The sequence below is a fragment of the Phocoena phocoena genome, chromosome 7 (genome assembly GCF_963924675.1).
Source record: "Phocoena phocoena chromosome 7, mPhoPho1.1, whole genome shotgun sequence".
Taxonomy (NCBI): Eukaryota; Metazoa; Chordata; class Mammalia; order Artiodactyla; family Phocoenidae; genus Phocoena; species Phocoena phocoena.
In genome coordinates, this window is record NC_089225.1 from 56,296,395 (window position 1) to 56,317,633 (window position 21,239).

General features: G+C 38.9%; 1 protein-coding gene across 1 annotated transcript in view; it reads right to left on the reverse strand.

Moving 5' to 3' along the window:
* SP3 (Sp3 transcription factor) overlaps positions 1-20,084 on the reverse strand; it is a 62,933-nt gene extending 42,849 nt beyond the window's left edge. The window contains exons 1-3 of the mRNA XM_065880536.1: positions 19,962-20,084; positions 19,342-19,464; positions 9,312-10,671 (exon numbers count right to left, since the gene is read on the reverse strand). Of these exons, the coding sequence (XP_065736608.1) occupies positions 9,312-10,671; positions 19,342-19,464; positions 19,962-20,060 (1,582 nt within the window). The 5' untranslated portion in view covers positions 20,061-20,084. The remainder of the gene's footprint in view (positions 1-9,311; positions 10,672-19,341; positions 19,465-19,961) is intronic.
* Positions 20,085-21,239: the final 1,155 nt, after the last annotated feature.

The window sequence follows — 21,239 nt, forward strand, 5'->3', positions numbered from 1 at the left end:
AAAAAAAAACTATGGTTCAAAGTTTCTAAATTATTTTACTCAAAAAAAAAAGTCTAGTAAGAACTTACATGTACTAAAACTCACCACTAAACAAACTTAATGGCAAACAAATGGAGAAAATATCTGTGGTGTGTGACAAAAGACTGATGTCCTTAACATAAAGATGTCTTTTAAAAATGTCTTACAAATCAGTAGTGAGGGAAAAACAAGCAAAAAACATGAAAGGATAATGACTAAACACAAATAGACAATAAACATGCAAAAATATTCAAGTTCCCCAATAATAAATGAATGTATTAGAGTCTATTTTTACTACCCCAAAACTCTGCCATTTGATAAAATGACATCCCAGTACAAAAAACCCCATCCTCACATACAATGGGGGTGAAAGAGCGTTTCTGCAGTATATATAAAAGCCTTAAATTCTTCTGCATAAGGAAATAATCAGAAGTGTGAGCAAAGATTTCTATGTAATGGGAAAAAAATGAAAAATAACCTAAACACCTAACAAGAGAGGATTAGTTAAATCATGAAATATCCGCACCAAAATACTTAGTAATGAAACTAAATAATCATGTTGTGGAAAACTAATGATCTGGGAAATGCACACAATATATTATTTGGAAAAAAAAAGATAAAGTTGTGTATATGACCTCAATTTTAAAGTGACCCCAAAGTGTAAAGACACAGTATGCAATATGCACAAAAAAAAAGACAAGAAGATTATACAGGCAATTTACCAACTTTATTGGTTGTAGGATTACTAATTTTTTTTTCTTCTCAGGACTGTCCTGAATTTCTACATCTGATATTAGTCTTTTTCTTTGCTATACTTCTTCTCCTTTCCTATTTTCTGTTGGATTGATAATTTTCTACCTCCTGCCCCAGTTTAGAAGTTAAAAATTGCACTTTTGGAATAGACAGAACACAGAGGGTCTCCAGGGTAGTAAAAATACTCTTACTATACCATAATGATGGATATGTTATTATACACTTGTCCAAACTCAAATAATGTACAACACCAAGAGTGAACCATTATGTAAACTATGGACTTTGTGTAATTATGATGTATTAACGTAGGTTCATCAGTTTTAACAAATGTATCACTATGGTGAGAGACGTCATGATGGGGGACGCTACGCATGTGTAGGGGCAGAAGGTAGATGGAAAATCTCTGTACCTCCTCTTCAATGTTGCTGTGAACCTAAAACTGCTCTAAAAAAAGTCTTAATTTAAAAATATATATATATAAAATCACACTTTTGTTCTCTTAATTACTTATATCCAAATTATAAATTGATGTAAAATGGCTAAAACTATTTTCTATAAAGCTGATCCTCCTAAAAATGACAAGAACCTCTACCCAGGAACCAATCCCCACAAGTCCCACACCGCTATTTCTTTTTTAGGCTTAGTATTCCATTTCTTAACAATATAAATATTAATTTCCAAGAATAATGAATACCATGTATTAAAATACAACTGGTAAAAAATGAGTTCACCATGATACACCAAAGGAAAAAAAAAAGAAAGAGAGAGAACCTCTGATGGCAGCTAAGACACCAACTCATTCTGAAAACAGATAAATAAAAGGAATGGATTTAATAGCTTATCCTGCCTTTCTTGTACAAACTGTGCTTCAGGGGTAACCAAATAGCTAGCAAGGGAAGGATCTTTTCAGGAAAAAATCACAGCTTAACACAAAAGGACTGAGAAAATTAGAAAAATCACCATTTTGCAAATCTTAATGAAATAATGAATCCAAGTTACAACAATGAAAAGCTGCTAAAACCATTATTTGAAAAGCTGAGACTTGGAGGCACATGAACCAATAAAAGACACAGTGCTTGTATGAATCTTAACTTGATCAATTCTAAAAAGGTATTTTTTAATCATTTGGGGAAAACTAAACATTACAAGGCTATTAAATAATATTAAAGGATAACTAAATTTAAGGTATTGTAAATAATGGTACTTTGGTTATGTTTCTTAAAATCCTTATTCATTAGCGCAGCAGTTTTCAAACTTCTTGATATCAGAATCACTTTAAGTTTTAAAAATTACTGAGGACTTCAAAGAGTTTTTGTTTATGTGAGTAACACCTATTTGCCAGAGAAGAAGAGTAAAGGAGAATGGCTGACTATGAAGTTGCATATGGGAATGGAGAGAGGTGGTAAAATGATACTATATCTTAATTATGGTGGTGATTATACAACTGTGTTCAGTTACTGAAAGTGCAGAATGGTGCACTAAAATTTTAGAAGGAATTTTACTGTATGTAAATTATGTTGTTTAAAAAATGGAAAAAATCCATTTTTAAAAAATTTGAATGAAGATTTCAATTGTCCTCTGCTTATATATCAATATTTTCCATATTAGGAATCAAAACTGGGAACATTTTAAAGGTTGATTTATTAATTTCAAAGTAACAAACTCATAAATGTTAACGTAAGTAACATGAAAAATATATATTTTTAAAAATTAGAATAGTTTGACATTTTTGCAAATATCTTTAATATCTGGCTTCTTAGAAAATAGCTAGATCATACTAAGTTAAATAAGTCAGACACAGACAAATATATGCTATCACTGATACAAATTAACATTTACAAAACAGAAATGTAATCACAGACATAGAAAACAAACTTATGGTTACAAAATGGGGACGGAGAGGGAAGGAATAAATTAGGAGTTTGGAATTAACAGATACACACTACTCTATATAAAACAGGTAACAAGGACCTACTGTATAGCACAGGGAACTATATTCAATATCTTATAATAACCTATAATGGAAAAAAATCTGAAAATAGATATATACATATATATAACTTTACTGCTTTGCTGTACACCTGAAACTAACACAACATTGTAAATCAACAATACTTCAATTTAAAAAAAAAAAAAAACAGCTACATCTTTATATCTGCTTCTGTGTTCAATCTGCTGTGTTATCACATATCATACAGCCTCTGAAAAACTCCACTGTACACCACTTGTGAGGCAAAAATGAAATAAGCAAATAGCATCTTGGTATTATTATGAAAATAACTTGGACCTCACAGACACCTATGAAAAGGGTCTGGGACTCCTAGACCACACCGTGCAAATCACTCCATTAGTATTACTGGGTAAAGTTATACACTCTCTGGAATTTACTTTAAAATACTCCAGCAAGAGTAAAATTTCAAATAGTGGGAAAAGAGGAAAGAAGAAAGGCAGAATGTTGATAACTGTTGAAGCTGCGAGGTGGTTACCTTAAGGTTCATCATACATTTATCTGCTTTGGTGTATCTCTAAAATTTTCTGTAACTTAAAGTTACTAGTGTTTTACGGTCAGTTAAATTATTAATTTTTTACCCACTGTAATCACTACTATGTCCTCATTTCCTCTGGATCCATTTTTCTACTTAACACTTCAGTAGTTAGTTTCATAAGGATCTTTGAATAATAAACTTTCAGTCCTTGATTATTTTAAATATCTTCATTATATTCTAACTCTTAAGTAGGATTTTTAATTGCATACAGAATTCTTGCCTGCTGGTTACTTTCTCTCAGTGCTATAAAGATACTACTACATGATCTTCTGGTATGTGTGTGGCTGATGAGAAATTTGTAGGTCTGTAATTTGTTAGCAATCTGACTTTTCTGTTAAAATTTAAGATTATCTTTCTCCAAAATTTTAGTTTAAGACAGGGGTGGACTTATTTTTGTTTATCTTTCTTAATACTTGAAGCAAAATTTTCATCTGTAAACTATGTATCTCCAACACCAGAAAATTCTCAGCCATTATCTCATCCAACACTGCTTCTCTTGCCATTCACTCTATTCTCTTTTTCTGAAAATCTTATGTTGGTGACTCTCAATCTTTCAAGTCTCTACCTGTTCATTATCTCTAAACTATATTCTGGGTAAATTTCTAAGTATATTACTATTCACTCATTTTTTTTCTATGTCCAGTCTAAAGGTTCTCCTGTTTGTCCCGTCAAATTTTTCTATTTCATCTAAACAATGCTATCAAGACATACCACTACTAGTAAAAAAAGAAAAAGCACTGTAAATTAAACACTGACATGCCATGGTCGGTAAGATATACTCAGATCTCAGAAGAAATGTTAAAACGTTAAACAATTCGTGTCTTTGAATCAATGAAATATGCTTCTCCTTTCTAGGATTTCTGGTTGTTTCTTTTACACATTTACCTTTTTTGTTTCACAACTTCTTTTCTAAGATGCTACAGCTTCCTTTTATCTCACTGACAGGTATAAACATACTGATTTTAAAGTCTTCCAGATTTTTAAATTATTTTTTTTTAAATTGGACATGAATTCATCTCTTGATTGTTAATTTTACTGGCTATCTTTCATAGATTTCTCCCTTCATCATGTATTTTGCAATTTTGGTTTTCAGGCTTATACTGAGTATAATTTTTCTCTCTGCATTATACCTCCATGCCTGGCATTTTTCCAAGTGTTTCCACCAAGTCTGTCTGGCCCTAATGTAGACCTAGGTCTTTTATTGGCTTCAGAGCTAATACTGGAGATGTCATAAATCTAGACACCAAGTTAATCGCCCAATGGTTCAGACTGGTTCAGAATCTGATCACAAGATTTTTGATGTCCTCCTATTTCCCCATGTCCTCCTCTCATTTCTGTAAGTGTACAGCCTCATTTAAGCTGTACCTTAGAGTAACAGACAGCAACAAACTTTTTTTTTTTTTTAAGCTCGCCTCTACAAAAAGGAATCCTAGGCCAGGCCCTGGTTTTAGGCAGTGAATTTGACAGCTCTTTCTCATGTGGGGTCTTTATAACTATATTAATAGAAAATTAAATAGAATATAATTCCTGACCTAAATACCTAACAGGTATGGTCACCCTACCAAAAAAAGTAACTAAAAATTAAACAGGATAAAAAAAACCTGTACAAGCAGTATAGTTATGACAATATTTTAAAATGTGCATGACACCAAGCTTTAAATATACCCAATCTTAGAGGATAAGCCAAAATCGGGTAGAGAACTAAAATTTGAGAAACTGGCTAAGTCTTGGCTTGAATTTGGGAGAAATTTTCTCACTCGAAAAGATGTCAGAAAGATCGCCTAGCTTCAAATACACAGCAAATGGTAGAGTAAAAATTAAATTTCAAAAACAGCATGCATTTCTCAGTGGGCAAGGAAAAGAAATAAAGGGAGTGAGTGGGGCTGCAGCTTGGGGCCCAATGAGCTCTATGTTCCAAGGAAGATGGGGGTTTGGTTTCTAAGGGATAAGAGGCACTAAACATACCCCTCATGAGGAGAGATCCTGAATCAGATTCACTTCTTAAAACAGGTTGGAATAGAGGTCATTTTTGTGAAAGGGGAGCTTAGAAAAAAGGTCAAAGAAACTGCAGAGTCCTGGTAAAAAAAACGGTGTGGTCTCATTTATTTGGGAAATGTGTTACATTGTTTCCATACTCACCAAAAAGCAAAATGCAAACCAATGGTGTCAAAATTTTAAGCAGTTCATCTGTGCATACTATGCTCTAACACCGATAAAGTTTTTTTTACTGATTTTTCATGTAAGAAAACACATCCTAAAATAATTTCTTCCTTCTTGCCAATTAAAAAGACAGTAAGTACACCAAGGGATAGTTTTCCTATTACCAAATTAACCCCAAATTACAACTTCCTGGTTTTTATTTCTAAATATGCTGTTATGTACTATGCAGCATTTTTATTCTGATTCTCTTTAACTTTTATTTTCTCAAGTTCTTTCCCCATTCCTTTAAAATTCGGAAAAAAATTCAAATTTAATGGCCTTCTGGAGTGCTTATTTTACCCTTCCTTGCCAACATACAATAAACTAAATTATCATCCTAAAAATTCGATTTTGTATTTAATTCAAACACTGTTGCTATTTTGATAGTATTTTGGAAATAAATTATTGTACTGAGCACTTAGTGCTTTATATCAATCTAATTTCATGACCAACATAAATCCACAAAATTACAAATAAATTCTCTAGAGGTGTTTTTCTAACATGTATAGATCTCCGTAACTTTAACTTTGTGGAAGCTTTAAAAACTGGTTTCTAAAAACTATCTCCTATGTCTTCAGAAGTCTGTCATCTACCAATATTCTCAAACTTTTTGGTCTCAGGACTCCTTCTAAACTCTTAAATATTACTGAGGTCCCCAAAAAGCTTTTGTTAATGTAGGGTATTTATTTTGATATTTACTGTATTAGGAATTAGAAGAGAAATTTTTACTGTTTTGATTCATTTGAAAACAATAAATCCATTAAATGTTAACACAAATTAAGGTTTTATGAAAAACAACTATTTTCCAAAAACATACATAAAAGTTTAATGAGGAGAGAGGTCATGTTTCACATTTTTGCAAATCTCTTTAATATCTAGGTTAAAAGAAAACAACTGGAGTTTCATATTTGCTTTTGCAGTGTGTTGCAATACATGGTTTGGGCTGAAGCATATGAAGAATATCTAGTTTCACAAAGATATGTGGCTGGAAAAAGAAGTAATCTGATAGTCTTTCAGCCAATTGTGGTTATTCTTCTTGGACACTATACCAAATCTGACAAGTGCTAAATTTCTTAAAGGTCAGTTGTAATGTAGAATCTGAAACTATATTGGTAAACTTTCCACATGCTTGTTGTTGGCCTATCTTGAACTCTGAACAGATGGATCTTTTACCCATGCAGGATTTTGTAACATGAATTGATCATCTGAAAACTACTGGTTCACTCAGTTATCATAAAGATCTTCCAAATGATGGCATATTTCATTATAATATAGTATCCCCCAAAATGCTATTAATATTAATATCACTGTCCATTTCATCATAAAAGTATGTAATTATTAACAAGTTACCAAGTTCATAGTAGTAGATTCAAGTTTTCCAAAATTCTAATTTTCACTGGAAAGCCCAAATTTTATCATTGGTAGCAAACAGTCAAGTTTTTTTCCTTTTAGGGACAGGCTCACTTAATTCATTATACTTTTTAGAAAATATCTGTCACTTAAGTACATGAGTCTTTCAATAACCATAGTTTGTCAGTCTTTCAAGTAAAATGTGTTTCCAAAAAATAGCACCTAGTTCAGCTTGCAACTCATACAATTGCTCAATTGAAAACAATATATATTTTTTCAAAGATAATCATCTTATTTTGGTATGCAGCAGAAGTGCTTTATTAAAGTATACTTCCCATTTTGTCATAAAGAATATTACGAAGACATGCAGCAGGAACTACAAATCAGAAACACAATGAGATACCACTTCACACCTATTCTTAGTATATCTAAAATCAAAAAGGAGGACAATGATAAATGTTGGTGGGGATATAGAAAAACCGGAACCCTTCTGCTGGTGAGAATGTAAAATGGTAGTCACTTTGGAAAAACAGTTTGGCAGTTCCTCAAAATGTTAAACATACAATCCAGCAATTCCACTGCTAAGTATATACCCAAAAGAAACAAAAACATGTCCACACCAAAAAACTGTACACAAATGTTCACAGCAGCATTATTCTTAATAGCTAAAAAATGGAAATGTTGTCCATCAATGGATAAAGGAATAAAATGTGGTATATCCGTACATGGAATATTATTCAACCACAAAAAAGAACAAAGTACATTTAAAGGCTACAAGACAGATGAACCCTAAAAGTATTATGGTAAATTAAAAGTCAGACACAGAGAGCCACATACTGTATGATTCTACTGATAAGATATAATAGGCAAATCTAAAGAGACAGAAAGTAGATTAGTGGTTGCTGGGGGCTCAGGGGATGGGGCAGGGAATGTGGAGTGACTGCTAATGGGTAAGGGGTTTGGGGGAGGTGCTGAAAATGTTCTAAAATTAGAGAGTGGTGATGGGTACACCAGTCTGTGCCTATATTAAAAACCACTAAACTATATATTTTAAAGGGCGAGTTTTATAGTATGTGAATTATATTTCAATAAAGCTATCATTTTAAAAAGGACATGCAGCATTCAAGGGTCAAGGTTTAGTAAAAATAACTCTTTTGACTTGTTCATCAAGGTCATTGCTCAGTGAAGCTAGCTAGCATTTTTCTTTAACTGCAAGTGGATGGTCATAAAGAATACAACTACTAGTACAGTTTAGCATCACAGCTTTGATTTGCGCTAAAACACAGCAGTTTTAGCCACCATCAGTGAAAATGTCTATACAAGAAAAAAGGCAAATAAATTGTACTATTATTATTAAAAGTAGTTTGATATCAAGGACCTCTGACAGGGTCTCAGGGATCCTCAGAGATCCACAGACCACACTTTGAGAATGCTGCTCTAAACCATAGCTTCAGAAGGCTCAAATGCAATTAAAGGCTTTCTAAGCACAGACAATTCCTATTTTCTAAGTATATATCACAAATTCCTCAAAAGAAAAAATACCATTACTTCAAAAAATTAAATCCAAGTGTCCCAATTTAAGAGTTTAGAATCACTGACTCAGTGGAAGGTTATAACAGCACAATCTCCACAAAAACCCAAACAATGACGTAAAAGAGTAAAAGTAAGAATTTAGTGTACAACAAAGGATTCAATAAAACACTATCTAAATAAATAACAGCACAAAGGTAATGAGGATACTATCTTTTAAAAGAGATTTATATTTTTATTATTAAGTAATTATGTACTACTTAATTCTTACACAACAAAGAGTAGACTTCCGAAATTTTTACCCATACTATCAATAATAACATATCTAACACACCTAGGTTTAAGTACTTCACACTTGTAAGAATAAACTATCACAGAACTGAAGAATTTTAGGTCTAGAAGGTACCCTAGATATAGTTACCTAGGCCAACCGCTGCATTTTACATGCTGAGAAAACTGAGTTTGCAAGAGAAAAAGTAACTTAGCCAAAACCACACAGGCTAGCTAATGGGTGAGACAGCATAAACAGTACCTACTCCCAGTACCATGTTTTCACTATACCAACCTGATTGCCCAACCAAATAAAATGCATAGAACATTTAATTTACATCACACCAAGAACAGCCAAGACACCTTACATGCCAAATAAAAATTCTGTGATGCTTGAGAGTACCAAACGTGAAAAAATGTACAAAACTAAGTGATGAAAAACAACAAATGTAATTGGCATAACAGAGAAATGAATCTTTGACTTCAAAAACTACAATCTTTCAATGAAGAACAATTTGAAACACATTTTGGTGTTGACTTTTCACAAAGACACAGGGAAATGTATCATCACCTTTAAAGACAGCCAGATACTGATGAACACCTCACTGAACTTATCTATAGCATGACATGACTTGGAAAACTCACCTGCAGGACTGTCAGCATTCTCTCCGGGGTGTAGTTGTATACCAGTAGAATCTATAGAGTTTACTGTAACTGTCTGTAGATTTGGCAACTGACCAGTGCTTAGACTAACTGGAGTTGAAGTCAAGGCTCCACCTGCTGCAACTTGACCAAGCGTGAGTGTCTGAACAGGCGTCAAAGTTATCTGTTGGGCAGCAGTATTCTGTATTTGCAAATTCTGCAAGTTCTGAACCCCTTGTACTTGAAATGTTTGCCAAGTTATCTGTCCAGAAGGGGTCACTGTCTGTGCCTGAATTAAAAAGGTTCCAGGATTCAGCTGCAACTGAAGATTTTGCAAAGCCTGTTGTGATATATTCTGACCACTGGCTTGCACACCATGGATTGTCTGTGGTGTAATACCTTGCACAATTTGGGCTTGACTGGTTGGCTGCTGAGACTCTTGAAGTTGTAGATGTTGTACAACAGGCTGTGCTGTAGAAACCTGAATATTCTGAGCCTGTGTCTCTTCAGAAACAGGCGACTGGATATAATTTCCCTGAAGATCTGAAGAATGGACTTGCCCACTAGTAGTAGTCAAGCTATTTGTATTTTGTTGTAATATACCTGTACTATCTATAGTAACAGGCAACTGTGATGAAGAGGATGTTGGCACAAATAAATCTGTCTCAGTATTAGTTTCATTAATATCAGGAGAAACCCGCTCACCAGTCCTTTCTGAATTGTCTGAACTATCCATAGCTTGTCCTGTGTTTATCAAATGTCCATCAGCATTAATGCCTGCGGTCATTGTCTGAGAACTGCCCGAGAGTCCCAAAGAATCTAGATCGACACTATTGATTGGTACAAAGGTAATATTTCCTGGAAGACCAAGAGGCACATTAGCAACTACTTGGGTTTGGCCAGGAAAGGATGAACCACCAATTGCAACTCCCTGAACCTGGACTTGACCAGTCTGTGGTATGAGATTCTGGATATTAGCAGGAGGTGTTCCAGAGGCAAGCAAGGTTTGATTAGAGCCAGGAATGATCTGAATTTGACCACTTTCTTGATTTATACCCCCATTATCTGAAGAGCCTGTGAAACCAATCTGAACCTGCTGACCATCTGATGACTGAATCTGTGGTATTACTTGATACTGAACATTGGACACTGTACCATTTGATGAATCTGATCCTGGTGCAACTGAAAATATTTGCTGATTCTGCAAATTCTGAAGGGGAAGGACATACTGCCCACTGGAAGTAGCAGCACTTGGAATCTGTACTAGATTACCAGCTTCATCTTTTATAGTTGTAGGTGTGGCTGACAAAACCTCCCATCGGTTTGGTGCTCCTCCTAACTGTGCAGAAGCCAAATCACCTGTCTGGGTAAAGAAAACAAAAAATGTTATGTGATATGTATTTGTGGTACATTTAATCCAATCCTCAAAAAACTGATATAAACCCTACCTCCTGAAAATAAAAGTTCTCTTAGTAACACAACACAGCTCAAATACAGAAGTACTATATAAACTACAATAATCATCATTTCCAATTTTGTTAGTTATTGCAAAGATAAGCCATGCTATTTGAGCAGGCAAAAAGTTCAATTAGAGTATTATTTGTTTTATGACTACCAACTGATTTTCTAATCCCTCACCTATGATCTACAGTTAAAAATAAATAAATAAAAGTAGAAGTAGCTAGAGAAAAGATTACGGACAGCTCAAACCAAACATACCTCACTGAAAAGAGTTCAAATACCTCACTGAAAAGAGTTCAAAAGGTATAAAACTCACTAAAAACATACCACTAAATCAGGTACATTACATACGCATACGAAAAAGAAATATCAGAGCAGTGTCATCAGTTCCCTGAGTTAGAAAAAGTTAAGATTTGTATATTACTGCTATCAACCTTAAATCAAACAATTAAAGCTACTCTTTCATGGCATGTATTAAGGTACTCCAGAGTAAACTCAGGGTGAGGGCGATTCCTTTAGTAAGCCATCAAATTCTTTTTCCCATGAACTACTAAAAAAATATGAGACCTTAAAAATTTTTAATGAGGAAAGATTATTGCCCTGTGACCACCACTGTAAAGTCAGCCCATCTGAAAGGTTTTTCTAGAATCTAAAAGCTGGAGGATATAGACTGTTGCTTTACCTACTATTTCTACCTAAGTTTGCAGAAGAATGCTAGACATATACATTTTGTATTCTGTGACCTGCTAGAATCTCAGATATCATCTCCATATTTTATGGATTAGACAAGACTAGAAAAATACCAATGGAGGAAAGCAGAAAGCAATAAAACCCAACAAATCAATGTCAATTTTTTTTTTGACATTGACATTGAAAGGGTAAATTTTTTAAGGAATAATAACAGTAACACCTAACATTTGAACCGTTCTTTTATATGCCAAAAACCACTTTTATATGCCAAGAACCATGATAGGGATTTATAAGATTATATCACCTGTTGCTTACAACTATCCTATGAGGTATTATGACCATCCCCATATCACAGATGACAAAATTGACAGACAAAATCACACAGCTATCAAATGGCCAAAACAGGATTTAAAACTAAGCCAGTCTAACTCCAGAAGCCAGGCTCTTAAATACTATACCATACTTGTCTCCCACTAAGACCAGGGGTAAAGATGTGGGGAATGAGACCCTATATGAATTAATCACCATCAAAATAATGCCATCCCTAACCCATTTCCTTCTAGATCTGTATATGATTTCCCGTAACTCCACACACCACTAGACAATGAGATGAGCATATAGCCCAGAATTCTCAACCTAGGATCCATGCCTGGGATTCAAGGGATCTTCAAATCCTCTAAAATAGCATACCAACTTTTTGATAGAGGGCCTGGGGTGGGGGTGGGGGCAATGGTATCTAGAGTTTCTTCATATTCTCAAAGGGGGGTCTTGTGACCATAAAAAAAAGGTTAAGACAAATACTGTTCTCTCAACATAAACCATTCCACAAAATTTAATACAAATATTGTACAACCAGATGAACCTAAAAATTTAAGGAGACTCACTACCTAATTTTCATGTACACACACAGTTGAAGAGTATATATTTCAATAGATGAACCACAGTGTAATGACTCCATTCAAGACATTTGAGGCTATCTGCCAAGATGAAATAAGGATGAGTAAGCCCATGAGATATACAAGCTCATCTTCAAGTGGTTCACAATCTATCCAAGCAGACATACACATACAAGCTACTACTATGTGAATAGTGGTGTACACTAGGCATATAATCAGAACATTTTGGGGGAACATAGAAAAATGAAAAAAAAAAATGATTTCACATAAGAGATTTTTAAGTAATTGTGGATAAAATTTAAGATTTCACTGTGTGTGGTTAGGAAGCAGAAATACAGGCATTAACAAGGTATAGAAATAAAGTCACAGACTTTTAAGAGACTCTAAAAAAATAATGTGTAGTTTGGAGTTCGAGAGGATCCAGAAAACATTCATATTCATAGAAAAGAGTAACGGGGAACAGGACTAGACATTTTTATCAGGGCCTGTAGTAAATGGTTTCACAGGTCCTACTAAGGAGTTTGGACTTTATCCTACAGATAGTGAATGAAAGCTATAAAAGGTTTTGAGGCAAGTGAGTGGCGCAATCAGATCTGTGCTTTATAAAGATAAACTAAGACCTAGTGAAGGAGACTGAAAGGCTGAAGACAATAAAGGCAGAGAAACCGTAGGACCCAGTACAAATGTCCAGGCCTGAACTAAAATAGTGATCTATCTTTTAAACACAAACATTTAAACTTATCAAACTTAAATTGTTAAAATGAAGCACCAGACTTTAAAAGTAGCTTACATTCTTCAAATTCTACCTGGTATAAAAATTACAAGCTTAAGTAATCTTTCCCTATATTAGAGTAACAATTCATGTTTCACTTCAGTCTCTTGGCTTTTTTTTTTTTTTTTGCGGTATGTGGGCCTCTCACTGTTGTGGCCTCTCCCGTTGCAGAGCACAGGCTCCTGATGCGCAGGCCCAGCGGCCATGGCTCACGGGCCCAGCCGCTCCACAGCATGTGGGGTCTTCCCGGACCAGGGCATGAACCCGTGTCCCCTGCATCGGCAGGCGGACTCTTAACCACTGCGCCACCAGGGAAGCCCAGTCGCTTGGCATTTTAAATAAACTAAAGATATTTAAATCCATCCTTTATACTGAAATCTACACTAAAGTATAGTGCTTCAAATCCAATTCTTATCTTCTTAAGGTTATTGTTCACCTTTGGAGAACCAACCTTGAATTTTTTCTGACCGGCATTAAATATACAATTTTTCAACTTATACCAAAGAATATAGTATCTTACATACAAATTAATTTTACAATGCATTCGTAGGTATCCCCAGGGTATTGGTTCCAGGACCCTGCAGATACCAAAATCCCCCATGCTCAATTCCCTTACATAAAATGTATACTATAGGCAGACCTCCAAGGATGCAGAACCCACAGATATAGAGAGACAACTGTACTGGCATTTTGTCTCTTCTTCATCCTTAAAATAAAATGTCAAATTTATGGCATCTGAGTATTTTTTTTTAACAAAATCTTAATAAGAGCAGATATTCAACCATAAGTGAACAGCTTTCTAGTTCAAGAAATTCCTTGAAAATACATACAACTACTCAAATGACAAGTCTGAATAAATACTAGTACCCCCTTCTCCAGAAGCTAAATAAAAATAAACTACAGTACCACTTTTCCCAACAATGCAGGCCATTAATTGAAGGGAAATCCCCAAACCTAGGACAAAATGATGTACTTGAACTTTTTTGAGTAAACCTAAGGTTAAAAGCATATATAAAAACTATTTATGAACACTGAAACAAGAATACTAGACTTTCATAATATAAGCTAAGACTATAAATGCTTAGAAGGGAGTACATTGCACTAGAAAGGGAAAAATTCATAACTGGGTTCTAGCCTAGCTAGAACTGTGGAATCATGTGTGATTTACAGCAGGACCTTATGGGAAAAATATTACCTTGCAGGGTCATAAGATCCTAAAGAAAGTGTTAAGTTTCATAAACTGTAAAGCACTATATAATCCTATATTATCCTTATGATAACTAAGATTATGAAGACAGATTTGAAAAACATCTAATTGTGCTTAGCATAATGATCAATAAATACTTATTGAATGAATAAAGTATTTTATTTTAAAATTATTGCAAAGGAAATGATAGGAAAAATGAATAAAACCGACCTTGAGATATTACAGTCTTCAATGAAAAACTCTACACCAATTTTAAACCAATTCCACAATGAATAACCCCCCAATATTTCAAAACTACAAAGCCTACTAAAACCATTCATTTGTAAGAGAAATTTCATCAGCAGCATACCAAAAAAATAGGTAAATTAGAATCTGAGACCAAAAAACAGTTGTAAGAATGTGTGATGGGGCTTCCCCAGTGGCACAGTGGTTAAGAATCTGCCTGCCAATGCAGGGGACACAGGTTCAAGCCCTGGTCCAGGAAGATCCCACATGACATGGAGCAACTAAGCTCGTGCGCCACAACTACTGAGCCTGCGCTCTAGAGCCCATGAGCCACAACTACTGAAATCCGCGTGCCTAGAGCCCTTGCTCCAAAACAAGAGAAGCCACCGCAATGAGAAGCCCACGCACCACAACAAACAGTAGCCCCTGCTCACCGCAACTGGAGAAAGCCCACACACAGCAACGAACACCCAACACAGCCATAAATTAATTAATTAGTTTTTTTTTAAATGTGTGATGTTAGGCTACTGGAAACTCTACAAAGGGAGGGAGACATAAAAACACATATCCCAAGCAAGAATTAGTATTTGGTTTGGATTCAAGATAACCCTCTTCATTAAGCCTAGACATTAAAAGAAAAATCCACCAGTGTTTCTCTCAGTAATTCTAATATCCTTGACAAACAAAACACCTATTAACATGGACACTGGCATTACTGTAAAAGGTTGTAACTGAAGGTAATCCGAGTTTCCCTCTGTATACAAACACATAATCACATGGTAAATAAGACCACATCCAAGAGTAGCCCTGGGACACTGCTATAGCAAATTCATTACAAGGGCATTCTCCACTACAACCAGGCATAAAATGGGGACACACACACACACCACCCAAGGATACCTTCTCCATAACACCTGTGTAAAGGAAAAAAATAAACTTCATACCAACTTGTTACATCACATTTAGAAAGGATTATTAACCTCTCAGTTAATGGCTTTATGAAAGCCAGAAATGGGCAAGGAAAGAATGTAACTGGAAACAAGTGTGAAGCTAAGGTGAAAACAAACTTAAGAACCACTCTTAGGCAAGTACTAAAGTTTCTTAAAATCTTCAAAGGAACCGTAAAGAACACAGACTGCAGATACAAAAACAATTACCTAATGAATTCCTTACAATGACAGTGTAAGTCTTATTTGAAATAACAGCCAAAATAACCTTTTTTTGAAATAAGCTATTATTCACTTTGTAGTTCACCAACATCTACGTAGTAAATGAACACTAAATTTACAAGTTAAACTGAAATTCAGGCAATGTCTTTCATAATATTTACTTGTTCAATTTATTACACTGAATTACAAACGAAATAAATTAGTGGTTCACACAAATGTAGACTGGACAAGTTAATATCTCATAAAGGTCTACTTTTTCTTTTCTTTTTTCTATAAATTTATTTATTTTATTTTTGGCTGCATTGGGTCTTCGTTGCTGTGCGCAGGCTTTCTCTAGTTGCATTGAGTGGGGGCTACTCTTTGTTGCGGTGCGCAGGCCTCTCGTCGCAGTGGCCTCTCTGGTTGTGGCTCATGGGCTCTAGGCATGCGGGCTTCAGTAGCTGTGGCACGCGGGCTCAGCAGCTGTGGCTCACGGGCTCAGTTGCTCCGCAGCATGTGGGATCTTCCCGGACCAGGGCTCGAACCCGTGTCCCCTGCATTGGCAGGTGGATTCTTAACCACTGCGCCACCAGGGAGGCCCAAGGTCTACTTTTTCTATACCTTGATCTATTACTAAAACTACACAACTCTTAATAAGTATAAAAGAGTCTTGCCATCAAACCAATTTTGAGAGTCCACGCTGTGGGACATTACAGGTGAGACTGCTTTGTGATTAGACCTATTCAGCTCTGTACTGAGGGTAACCAAACACTCTTGGCCAGGATCCAGGATGAACACATAACATACTCTAACAAATTCTAAATTGAAAATATGTAAAGCAAATCTGCAGTACAGCTATTGGCTTTTCAATGCCCTTTTAATCTTAAAATACCAAACTAGGGCTTCCCTGGTGGTGCAGTGGTTGGGAATCCGCCTGCCAATGCAGGGAACATGGGTTCGAGCCCTGGTCCAGGAAGCTCCCACATACCGCGGAGCTCCTAAGCCTGTGCGCCACAGCTACTGAGCCTGCACTCTGGAGCCCGTGAGCCACAACTACTGAGCCCACATGCCACAACTACTGAAGCCCACACGCCTAGAGCCCATGCTCCACAACAAGAGAAGCCACCGCAATGAGAAGGCCTCGCACCGCAACGAAGAGTGGCCCCTGCTCGCCGCAACTAGAGAAAGCCTGCGCGCAGCAACAAAGACCCAACGCAGCCAAAAATAATAAATAAAAATTTTTTTAAAACGCCAAACTAAACTGGTATAAAGTTGCATTTTATGTGTATATTTCCCCTTGGTTTTAAACACAATAATACTATATGCAATGTGGTATCCTGAACTGGATTCTGAAACAGAAAATGGGCATTAGTGAAAAAATGGTGATATCAGAATAAAGTCTATAGTTTAGCTAATAACACTGTATCATTGTTAATCTCCTAGTTTTGACAAATGTACCATGGTTATATTAACATTAGAGGAAGCTGGGTGAAAGGTAAAAGGTACCTCTCAGTTCTATCTTTGCAACTTTTGTGTAAATATGAAGTAAACCCAAAATAAAATTTTTAAAAAGCACAGCTCCAAAAAATCTCTCCCTAAACCTCTCATAATTCCCAGCAATGTGAATAAAGTAACATTATCCAAGCACATTTTTAAGTGGGTAAAACTACTATGAAATCACTTAAATTCTTTCATTTTCTGAGATGTCCATGTCTAAAATTCATCTTTGAACTGGAAAAATAATTTTCCCATTCGCTAAGGCAAACATACTCAAGCAGTCTTACTAATTTTTACTCAGTGAAAAATGTTATGCACAGGTACCAAACATACAAAGAAAAAATGCTCAGACTGATTCTGGTTCATGTTCATCTGGCAGGAAATGTAATGTCAGTAGAGATTTGGCAGTTCAGAAGAGCTGAAGAGGCATGGAAACAACTTCCCTACAAGTATACGGCCACAGCAGGGTAAGGTTGTAGACAGTATTCTATTCTTTGGGTGAGACTCATGTACATATACATATTTTTTACCTGTAACTTCCTCCTTCACTTCTCTCCTCCCCCAATCACTGAACTGATATCTAAAAACTTGGTAAGTTGCAGTTACAAAAAGTTTTTTGTTCTATTTGAAAGATTAAAAAAGATAAGTAGAAGCAATCTGCTTTGCAATTTTACTCATGCAATGGTTTTTAAGATAAACTTTTTGTGTGTGTGTGTGGCACTGTGGGCCTAACAAGATATAGTTCATAAAAGAGGTCCATAAATTTGTTTAAAAAGTAACAATGCCTCTCACATACATGATTTTAAGCCTTTACATTTTAATCTGCTTACAAAAGGACAAAACCTAAAGTCATACTTTTAAGTCATTAAATCTACTCACATCCCTCTACAGTATAATTTCAAACACTAAAAAGTAAAAATACAATATTTAATATAGCTTAACATTAGCTTCACTTTTTATGCCTTGGAATACTAAGAATTTCCTGCAGACTATACCAAATATCAAACTTTTTTGTCCACAGTTACAATTCAAAATATCATGACACAAACCGATTCCCATAATCCACATTAAAAAAGAAACACGCAAAAAAAAAAAAAAAACACGCAAAAATGATAGGAGAAGTTTCAATTATTTTAATAAGTGAACACATCTACATGTTAAACTAACGCAACAACAAAGATTCAAACGAATATAAAATTCACAAAAATCTTAGAAACAGTTTATAGCTAATTGGTATGAAGCCCTCCTGTAACACTGGCCAGCTCCTCCCCCTGCCCCCGACAAACTAAAAATCCTATAAAGAGAATCCCACCACATCTTATCAGACTGGCAATCACAATAAAATGAAAATATAGCTTTGCCAACCAAATTCAACTAAGTATGGTATGCATTAGCATTAATGTAAATATTGATATAATTCCATACACGTACTTTTGTTTCTAACACTGGTATACCTATTCAATTTCAAGAGCCAAAGTACTACGTAACTTTGCCGATTTCAACGGTCACTTAAACTTCATTTATGAAAAATTACTGTTAATTTAAGTAGTCTGCAAAAACTAAAATTCGACAATTTAGAATGGCCATCAAAAAAGCACTCAAAAAGTATTCAAGTGTTCATTCTTGTATACAAGAGTAATTCAAAGAGTAAACCTTCGTTCCTTTTTGTAAAAAAACGATTTAACACTTAAATCAGTAAGATCTAGTAACTTCCAGCAGGAAAAGCCCCGAGTTCAAAAAATACTAGAAACTGAAGACACTGCCTCCGTAGCTGATACTATCTATGGCCGATAGGCTGTGCCTGAAATTTCCGTAGCGCTCGGCGAAGGAGTTTTCAGCACTGATATGAATTGCTCTAACATCCATTTTGGAGTCCTCTACCCCCACCCTCTCAGACTTCATTTTGTAGTGAATTTGGATGGAGGTGCCGCAGTGACAATGTAGAGAAAGCTTGGTCTGGCTTCTAATCCGAACAAGCATGCGAAAGAGCAGGAAAGGGCACCCCGGCCGCGCGACCGTCCCTCTCCGGGAAGGCGCGGGCGCCGGGGAGGCCTTTCGGGCGGGATGGCGGGCGCGCCGCGGGCCCGGGATGGCGGGCGCAGGGCCTCGGCGGGGGCGGGCCGCGCGCGAGACTTACCGCTCCGGCGGCGGCGGGGGCCCCAGCTGCGGCGGCCGCCTCCTCCTCGTCGTCGCCCGGCGATGGTGGCCCTATCTTGCTGCAGGTAGCGGCCAGCAGAGCGAGCGGTGACGGCTGAGTGTCCTACCCCCGATGGGCGGGTTCAGAGAGGGAGACAGGGGGAGGGGGTGGCGGTTAGGGCCGGGCCGCGCTCGCACAGGAAGTGCGACTCGGGCCTCGCAGGCTGCACCCGGGCGAGCGCCAGCCCGCGCTCTCCTCCTCCTCCTCCTCGCCTCCGGCTCGCGCCCTGCGGCTCGCACGCACACGGGCTCCACCGTCCGCGGGAAGGCGGGCGGCGGGCCGCGCGCCGGGCCTCCACCTTCCGCCCGGAACCCAGCCCCGGGAGGGCGCAAGCTCACACACACTCACACTCTCTCACTCACACACACACACTCACACACACACACACACAAAAAGACGGCGGGCGGGGGAGCGCGGGCGGGGTCGGAGCGTTGGCGCCTCGGGCGGGCAGCTCCCGGGGCGGGGGGAGGGGAGGAGAAAAGCGCGGAGGGAGGGGAGAGGCGAGGGGAGGAGAAAGCGGCGCGAGGGGGGAGCCGGGCCGGGGCTAAGCCGCTCCTCACCTGGGCCGCCGCCGCCGCCACCGCGCCGTTTCCGTGCTGCTGCTGCTGCAGATACTCGCCGTGGCCGCCGCCGCCGCTGTCCACGTCCAAGGCAGCCATTTCCTCTTGTTTCACGGGCTTTTCGGGAGCTGCAGGCACAGCGCGGGGGGGGTGGGGGTGGGGAGGAAGGCGGGTGGAGGAGAGGGAGGGGGCCCGCGGGCCGAGGCGAAATTACTCCGAAAGCCCGGACCGAGTCCCCTTCCCCTCCCCCACCCGCCCCCCGGCGGCGGCGGCGGCTGCTCCCTCCTCCCCTCCTGCTGCTGCCCCCGCCCGCCGCTGCCTGTAACCCTCCTCCTCCTCTTTCCCTCCTCCTCCTCCTCCCCGCGCTGCCCCTGCCCCCTCTCCTCTCCTCCCCTTTCCCTTCGCGCCGCTCGCTCTCACTCGCGCTCGCTCCTCTCGCACCGTCAGTCACTCACACGCTCGCCCGCCGCCCGCGCCCGCACACAGGGGGATACGCTCCCGGCGGCCCGGACCGCCAGCCCCGGGCCCGGCGGGGACACTGCGTTGCTGGGGCTTGAGGGGTGGACGGTAGCTGGCGGGGAGGGGAAGGAGGCGGAGGGGATTGCGGCTTTCTGCCTCTCACAGACACTCGGTCGCACACAGGGGGCCGGGAGCCGGCGGCGGTGGCCCCCGGCTGGCTGTGGTCGGCGGTAGCGGCGGCGGCGGCAGCAGCAAGGGTTGCTCTCTCTCGGCTTTACGTACCGGTCATAGTGTGTTTAGAGCACCTCAGGCGGGGCTCCCCGCCGCCTTACACATGGTGAGGAGCGAAGGCGGCGGCGGCGGGAGAGGATGCGGGAAGCGGCGGCGGACACGGCCGGAGCGGTCCGGGGATTTTTTTTCCTATTTTGATTGACTGTGCGGGAAACACAAAAGGTGGAGCCTCCAGCCCAAAAGGGGGGAAGAGGGTGACAGCCCGCCCGGAAGTTCCGCCCCTCTTCCCCGCGCTCATTCGCCACCACGCTCTTCGTAGGCAGTGCTCATTGGCCCGGATGCCCGTCCGTCACTCGGCCAGGCGGCGCGCTTCCTGTTTGCCCCCCGGGTGGAAGGGGAGAGACAATGAGCGGTCGTGGCGGCGAAGGTTCCCGAGAGCGGCTACCGCTCGCCTGTTACCCCGCTGTGGCCGCCTAGTTCGCCGGCTGCCGCTGCCAGGCCGAGGCGAAGGCCTCTTCCACCTTGCAGGCGCTCGGAGCAGGCCCCAGCAAGCTGTAGGGGGGCTGAGCTGGGGAGGAAATCCGTCCC